This window comes from Sinocyclocheilus rhinocerous, unplaced genomic scaffold, assembly GCF_001515625.1.
Source record: "Sinocyclocheilus rhinocerous isolate Xijiao unplaced genomic scaffold, SAMN03320098_v1.1 scaffold1115, whole genome shotgun sequence".
NCBI classification, from domain to species: domain Eukaryota; kingdom Metazoa; phylum Chordata; class Actinopteri; order Cypriniformes; family Cyprinidae; genus Sinocyclocheilus; species Sinocyclocheilus rhinocerous.
Window position 1 is genome coordinate 1113385 of NW_015658514.1, and position 8406 is coordinate 1121790.

Here is an 8406-nt window from a genome sequence, read left to right on the forward strand (position 1 = left end):
GTAGCAGACATGACGTGAGCAGGCTGTGGCTTGGCAGACATTATGTGAGCAGGCTTTGGCATAGCAGGCATGACATTAGCAGACTGTGGCTTGGTAGGTGCTGCGGGACTGTGGGTACCATCATCCACAGTTCCCACAGTGAATGGTGATCCAGCCAACAACAGAACAAAGTCAATATAAAGTTCCAGTGACCAACAAATAGTTCCCCCCGGCAAACTTGAACGAAGGGGTTCATCGATACCAAAACGAAAAATGTCTTTGAGGGTCACGTTATTAAAATCCACAAAGTGACATACCTCACAAAAATCGGCCACATACTCCTCTATAGCCCGGCCGCCCTGATGCAGGCAGAGGAGACGTGAAACTGCTGGGTTCATAGTGTGGGTCGTGTATTCTGTAACGAATCAGTCCACTGAAGGCAAGCGTAGTGAAGAACCCAAGTGCAGTTTATTTACAGGTGATCCAAACGTACAGCACAGTTGCGGGGCTCCTCATCCGCAATTCCCACAGTAAGAGATGACCCAGCCAACAACAGAACAAAGTCAATATAAAGTTCCAGTGACCAACAAATAGTTCCCCCTGGCAAACTTGAACGAAGGGGTTCATCGATACCAAAACGAAAAATGTCTTTGAGGGTCACGTCATTAAAATCCACAAAGTGGCATACCTCACAAAAATCGGCCACATACTCCTCTATAGCCCGACCGCCCTGACGCAGGCAGAGAAGACGTGAAACTGCTGGGTTCATTTTGCTGAGGTTCGTGTATTCTGTAACAAATTCAGTCCACTGAAGGCGAGCGTAGTGAAGAACCCAAGTGCAGTTTATTTACAGTGTGATCCAAACATCCAAACAATAATCCGAGACTTGACTTGACATGAACAGACTTGACTTGACGAGGCATGAACAGATTTGACTTGACATGAACAGACTAGACTCACCAACAGTGGGTTACAACTTCAATACATGACAAGAGACAATGGCAACAAGATGGCTACTTAGACAAGGAGGGTCACATGACATGAACAAACCAATGGGAAACAAGACACATGACTAAGACAACCAATCAGAACATGACACAATGAACAAGTGAACCAATGGCATGAATACATGAGGGCAAGGGAAGCATGACACAAACAGGGTGAAACAATTACAAAATAAAAGACATGAAAACATGAACATGGAACAAAACCCAAACCCCACATTACAATACCCCAGCGACTTAAGACTGGTTTTGTGGTCCAGGGTCACATTTAGTTAAAAAGGTATAATTTAATGGATTTAAGTAAATGTTGAAATATTGTTACAGTTGTTTTTTGAGGATTAGGATTGTGACATTATTTGAAATGTCTCATGGCAAGGTTTGGCACTGAGAAACATTTGTGGTCATATCAGAACATCTGTCAACCTGCCTATGTATAGCAGGGCTGAGCTAAAGAAAGAGTGTGTTCAAAAAAAGCATGGATTGTCTCATCTTCTTTTATGAGAATCAGTGTGTTTGGGGGATCTGGTTGCTCACACAGTCATTGCAAATGAGAAGCGTTGTGTCATCACTCTGATCGAACAGCTGATGAAACAAACCGGGGGCCGGTTGCTTTAACACAACTCATATGTTAAGACTGTGACTAAAGAACTAGTCTGACCAACTAGCAATTAGCAAAAGGGTCATCTGTTTTACTTTTCAGATTCAAATTAGAACAATTCATGTTACTGATTTAAATGTTATGACCAATCTTAAAGAAAAAAATGAGAATTTCTAACTTGTACGTTTATGCAGCTGGCCACTGCTCTCGAACAGATTATACAGAATACAGAACTATTGCTTTCTAATACAGCTGGGAATATGGTTTTCTTGATGAAGACATTAAAAAATTGTAGCGTTTCCATGACATGACTGCTGGTATTGGTTTTAGGATGAATAAACGGAACATGAATATTCTTATTTATTCAGGAATTCGATTTTTGCCCTGGTCAAGATGCTACTTTCATTTACAGTATATGAACAGCCAAAATTAGCTTGTCAAAAATTACCTACTAACCAATTACTTGACACCATCCAGTGAGTTTATATATATATATATATATGTTTCTCTGAGTGCTATAGCTGGGGCTGAAGGAGTTAATGTGGAAGTGTTAATGGGTAAAATTGGTTTGACGTCATGTCTTAACTATTTCAGGATTGTTTCTATCAGGGTTGGACTGGCAGCACCAATTGGGGTCTCAAATTGGGATCATTCATAGAGACACAGCTAGCATCAAACGCACACACTCATGCACACATGTACACACATGTTGATGACAGCTTTGACACCATCCTCCCCCCCCCGGAATTAGAAGCCTGCTGGGACACAAGGACATAAATTTGTATAATGACAAGGTATGACATAGGTATTACAAAGAGAAGGTGAAGCTAATGTTTTCAGGACATTACCCCATGTCCCCACTTTTTGAAAATCTGAAATAGCACAAAGTTTCCTGTGAGGGGTAGGTGTTTCTATCCCACGGAAACTGTCTACTAAATGAAAGGTCAGTCAGACTTGATGGATACAGTTTCTCCTGAGGATGACTAGTATATTTTTGGCTCATGTCGTGAATTTTCTGTAATTGCTGCACTGCAGTGGTGTTTAAAATATATTGCTTATAGATGGAAGGAGCAGAATAGTAGCATATGGACCTGCAAGACAACATGTACATGACAAATTCTGTAATTTCTAGATATGTAGGAATGTGGTGTACTTTTGCTCCATGAATTCCAAACACTTGACTGTTGTGACGAATTGGCTATTAACTGTTTGGAATGTGGTTCCGGCGTTGACAATTACGTATAATTTTTTCCACATGGAAGACCTATATTGCACCAAACTCATTGATTTCTTAAATATTTGAATCTGTTAAATTACTTTTGTACTTCCAAATTAAAAAAATAATAATTATATATATATATATATATATATATATATATATATATATATATATATATATATATATATATATATATATATATATATATATATATATATATATATATATATATATATATATATATATATATATATATATATATATATATATATATATATATATATATATATATATATATATATATATATATATATATATATATATATATATATATATATATATATATATATATATATATATATATATATATATATATATATATATATATATATATATATATATATATATATATATATATATATATATATATATATATATATATATATATATATATATATATATATATATATATATATATATATATATATATATGTGTGTGTGTGTGTGTGTGTGTGAAAATAAATACATAAAAATAAAAATTTATTTTATCAAAATGACCCAGTAAAACAGACTGTCATTCATGTTGCTTGTTAAAGTAGATGTGATGGTTGTAGATTTTGGTTGAATGTTTTGTCTCCTATAGTGATTTATGCTTTTCAGAGTGCAGTAACTCATTAGGATACTGAGTAAAGTAAATAAGCAATAAAATAAGAAAAACAATCTTGAAAGCAAGGGTTATTTATATGTGTGAGGCTGGGAGGGGTATATTGGCTTTCAACAGCATGAAGTCTCATTGGTCTGCACTGCATACTAATTCCATAAAGAGTTAAAGGGTTTTGCTGAGCCATCACAGAATGCTATCAAAACCCTCTTTCAGTACAGAGGCCGCCCGCAGTTCCTGGTCTGTCCTGTTATCCAGATTTTCTTAAAGGTGAGATGTTTCTGACCTGTTACACATGCTGTAGAATTGTTGGATGTGTTTTAGGATGACTATACATTTTTACAAAACTTTAAAAGTTCAACAAAGAGAGGAACTCACACACATAATGGTAGAAGATTTCTTACAAAAAAAATTGCATGTGCGATCTCCTCTCCTTATTGAAGTTTGGTATGTTTTTTTTTTAGTTTATACGCTAATAGTAATTCTTAATTTGTACAAAAGTTTCTAAGACATTTTTTCATTTCTATAAGCAAAGATATATGTTTTTTTAATGACTATATAGGTGTGTTTTATGAGATGTGCGTTTGTGGCATTGAAAGCGAAGGAATATGTTCAGTGATTAATAAATTAACGCTTTTATTTAGCAGTTGTTTTAGAATATTTATTTTCATTGTAAGCCTAAGCATCCTCTTGCATGCTGTGTTTCAAGCAGAGTGTGTAGTCTTTGATCAGACACTTGAATTCAAAGTGAGGAATCCTCTTGGAGTAACCTGGGGTTAGGTGGCATGCTCAAGGGTAGGCTATAATGTTAACAGGGCCGGATTAACATAAAGACTAGGCGGGGGTGAAGCCCCAGGGCCCGCGAATTGAGGGGGCCCGACGTGATTGGCTGTGGAGGAAAGGAAAAGTAGAATTGATTGGCCATGGGGAGCACCCGAGCTTTTCCCGGTGTGCCGATTGCAGAAATCCCACCACGCCCCCACATATTAGTGTCTGTGCTATTTCAGTCCAAAAGATATGAGCGATAAAAATGTCTTTGTACTCGTAGTTTACACTAGAGTTGCAGGTATCTTTTAATCGCTTCGGCTTCACTGTAGCGCATCGGAAACAAACACTAAAAGCCAAGTGATGAAACGGAACTAAATTAGGCTTACCTGATTAAACCGCGCAGCGCAAAAGAACAGCTGGACAACACCGAACCGGTGTCTCCAGGGTTGCCAGGTTTTCACAAGAAAACCCGCCCAATCGCTACTCAAAACTAGCCCAATGCGTTTTGAGGGGGCCCCCAGTTAAAAATCCGGGGGGGGGGCACGGGGCACGTTCTTTGGCGGGGTTTCCTGCTGAAATTCGCATTCCAGGGGATAAATATCATGTTATTGGAGTCGATTCAACCCGCGGACATGAAAAACAACCCGCGGCAACAGTGTTAAAGTAGCCCAATTCCGCGGGAAAACCTCGGACTTGGCAACACTGGGTGTCTCCCACCCGCGACTGTAGCTCGACGCTTTTGCCGCTCTGTTGAATTGATAATAAGCAGCGCTTGAATTCGACACACACATGACACTTATATTTGAACAGTAAAGTATCTGTGGTGAAGCTAGCGGAAACCAGATTGAATAGCACCGACCATGTAAACTAAAGTGTAGAGGTAAACTGTACAAAACTGTAAATAAGCAATTTAATTTAACATGCAGTTACTGACACTGTAGAAATATGGCATTAATGAACTTTTTGTGCTGCCATTTTGGCCAGGACTCCCTGGAAGAAGAGATTTTGCATCTCAATGGGACTATCCTGGTAAAATAAAGGATAAATAAAATTAAAAAAACTAAAATTGTATCTCTGTGTGTTAGAGATTTGATTTAAAAAAATGAAAATGTTGTGGCACCAAGATAAGCTACTATGAAGGGGGGCCCTTGGGTTTGCTATAGCCCCAGGGCCCTATGTGTTCTTAATCCGGGCCTGAATGTTAATGTCTTATAGATGAGCCCTGGGTATTTAATTTACGGTAAATTGAACCTTATGTAAATGCAGGATAATGTTTGAAATCCAGAAAATGTCCATATATTATCAAGATAGCATAATATGGGTAACATAGAAGAGCTGAGGGAACACTATGTGCTAACATTTCAATAACCCTGAAATCTGAGGCCTCCGTCAATCCATCACCCCGCTCATCACTGCAGTTACGCTCCAGTTATAGATCTTGAGAAATTCTGGACATATGGATTTTAGGAATTTTGAGAAAGAGAAGTTGTATTACTTTGAGGATATTGAATTCTGATACTGAAAGGGGCAGCATAAGAGAGAGAGAGAGAGAGAGGAGGAGGAGGAGGAAGGAGGTGGTCTCTGAATGACTGATCTGTTGCCTGATACAGTTTCTGATTAATGTCTTTAGCCCTTTGCTCTTGATACAACACTTTGGATAATTTTACTCACAGATATCAAATTTCTGCTTCACTCACATTTATGTCACATGCAGCTCAATGCTACTGGGTGAAACATAGCAGCATAGTCCTTTTGACTCCACCCAGATTTATTTTTATTGTCTAATATTTTTACACCAAAAACATCAGTAAGTTCATGTTGTTAAATATAGCTGTAATAATAAATTAGCCTACATGAGTTGCTTAACATTGACATGGGCATCAAGTTAGTTAAATCTACTCATCCCATAGGGATCAAGGTAACATACAATATACCAGCAAATGTATGTACAGCATTATATGGTCAGCTCATATTCCTTTTTTGTCATGTCAGTTTTTGTTGTAAATCATTTATAAATGAGTGTATACAGAAGTGAATTACTTCATTAACTGACAAAACAGCCACTTGATATTCTTGCATGTGATTGGTGGGACGTTCTCTGTGTAATGAATGAGAGCGTTAATTGAGTGTGGGGAGTGTGACTTGTTTATAGCTGTAGTTTACAGTGTTAAAAGTGGAGACTGTTGATAGTAGTACTCAGTGGCTGTAACTGAATAAGGAGTGTATGTGATGAACGCAGCAGAGATGAGCTTAGAGAGACTGCACTGCAGAATTTAATGTTTTGAGATCAAATGTTTCTACTTGACTGCAAACCAGCTTGTTCAGGATATCATTAAGGCGTAAGTCTAAGTAACAAACGAGCTAGAAAGAAGTTTGTTTATCATTTGCTCGATGTGTTGACCATCAAACAATGCTGGGACCATTTCTCTTCAGGACAGTCTCACCCTGTTCTCTGTATTTCCTAACAGAAGAGCACAACAAGCCTGCCATCATGTCTGAGTAAGTCTGTAAACACATCTTCAACTGGAAATCTCACAAGTCAAGCACTAATACATATACAGTGCTAAAGTATTAAAATATGTTATTTCTCTCCTAAAATCCTAACAGAAAAAAGATGACCTCAAGCCGTCGGCATCATCTCAAGGTAAACATGAGCATTTGAGTCTGTTTGGTTTGTGTTTACTCTAGAGATGTGTGTTATGATGCATCTATCTTTTCCTCATTGTTTGTTCTAGAGTTTGATACTGGGTATAGCCAGGGATCTGATGACGGCTGAGGAAAAGCGGGTAGAGGAGGAAAGAGCTCGCTATATGGAGGAGAAATGTGCTCCTCTATCTCTGCCTGGCTCAGTGCAGGAATTACAGGTACACATGCATGAAGTCTTTTATTATTGTTGCAGTATTTTACTCTGTTATTAAATGTTTTCTCCACTGTGGTCAGGATCTGTGCAAAGAGCTTCATCAGAAGACTGATGTGGTGGACGAGGAGAGATATGACCTGACTGTTAAAGTGGCCAAGAGCGAAAAAGAGGTTTTAAACGCATGGATTCTGTTCTCTCATTCGTTTATCCTTCATGGGTTGGACTTTCAGCAAATAACACTGTGTTTTTTTTAGATTGAGGATCTGAAGATAAAGGTTCAGGACCTGATAGGCAAATTCAAGAAACCCGCTCTTAAGAAAGTACGCATGTCTGCTGACACCATGCTGCAGGCCCTGCTGGGCTCCAAACACAAGGTGTCTCTGGATCTAAGGGCCAACCTCAAACAGGTCAAGAAAGAGGTCAAGGAGGAGGTGAGCGCACCCTACGGCAATAAAGAGACCCATACCTGCCAAAGCAATTATTTGTAATATAATTTTTCATCTTGAAATTCTTTCATGAATTATTTTAGGATAAGGAGGCAGTGGGAGACTGGCGCAAGAACGTTGAGGACAAGGCTGGCATGGGCGGCAGGAAGAAGATGTTTGAATCCGAGGCTTAAACAGGCAGCCGTTTTACTTTTGGAGTGGATTTCTGATGGACTTTCTGTTTTTGCAGTTGCAAAGTTTGCTGTCAAAAAGTGCTTTTACATCCAACAAACCAACAGTAACTAAGCTAATCATAATATTCAGAATGTTATGTACTACATGAGTGATGATCCATGAACTCACCTTAACAAATAAAAGTAGTAAAAGAAACTCCGCCATCTGATCTGATCATTCCTCATATTCCCAATTCCTTTGATTCCTCTCACATCTCCTTATCTTTTTCTTACCCTACTAGCAAAAACAGTCATCCTCATGTCATTTATCTTTTCTCTTTATCTTCACTCACTAAAAGATTTGAATTATGCTGCATTCAATTTGACATTTTTCAACAGTCATTTTTACATCATAACTGAACTAATATCATCAATCATGGTGTTTATTGCTGAATGAGATCAGGCTGAGCAAGCAGAGATGAAGACTGTTCTGCTGCTTAACTTAAGCTCTTCCCATTTTTCCTTCCCTGTATGATCAGCAAATGTACTGAACTTACTACTCTGTCTGTATTTTTTGTAAATAAGGGGAGATGAAATTAAGCATGTGTGTATGTATTATGTTTATATCATGAATCTAAGCAGTGCTATTGTGTGAAATGGTGACAGGATTCTGATTACTCAGTAATGAAGAACAGAGATGTGACTGAGAGGCCCAACGG

At 38.1% G+C, this 8406-nt stretch overlaps 1 protein-coding gene and 1 long non-coding RNA gene across 3 annotated transcripts; one reads left to right on the forward strand and one right to left on the reverse strand.

The window, feature by feature from the left end:
* Positions 1-9: 9 nt before the first annotated feature.
* Positions 10-759, reverse strand: LOC107722373 (uncharacterized). The gene is made up of 3 exons (XR_001637801.1): positions 715-759; positions 297-338; positions 10-108 (listed from the first exon to the last, which is right to left on the reverse strand). It is a non-coding gene; the product is annotated as an uncharacterized LOC107722373 (long non-coding RNA).
* Positions 760-3624: 2865 nt separating this feature from the next.
* On the forward strand, positions 3625-8011 carry LOC107722360 (troponin I, fast skeletal muscle-like). 2 transcript variants are annotated; one of them, XM_016530686.1, is made up of 7 exons: positions 3625-3731; positions 6663-6728; positions 6837-6873; positions 6965-7093; positions 7170-7259; positions 7344-7520; positions 7619-8000. In XM_016530686.1, the coding sequence occupies exons 2-7, from the start codon at positions 6721-6723 to the stop codon at positions 7706-7708; spliced, it is 531 nt and encodes a 176-aa protein (XP_016386172.1). In that variant the 5' UTR covers positions 3625-3731; positions 6663-6720; the 3' UTR covers positions 7709-8000. The 2 variants fall into 2 exon arrangements, with proteins under 2 accessions (XP_016386172.1, XP_016386173.1); XM_016530687.1 differs by having other exon boundaries at positions 3645-3731; positions 6698-6728; positions 7619-8011.
* Positions 8012-8406: the final 395 nt, after the last annotated feature.

What these genes read in the sequence shown, in the direction of transcription:
- LOC107722360 (XM_016530686.1), top strand. An exon ending in GCCGTCGGCATCATCTCAAG is followed by an intron (nt 6,874 to 6,964) that starts GTAAACATGAGC and finishes TGTTTGTTCTAG; the next exon opens with AGTTTGATACTGGGTATAGC. An exon ending in TGGCCAAGAGCGAAAAAGAG is followed by an intron (nt 7,260 to 7,343) that starts GTTTTAAACGCA and finishes TGTTTTTTTTAG; the next exon opens with ATTGAGGATCTGAAGATAAA.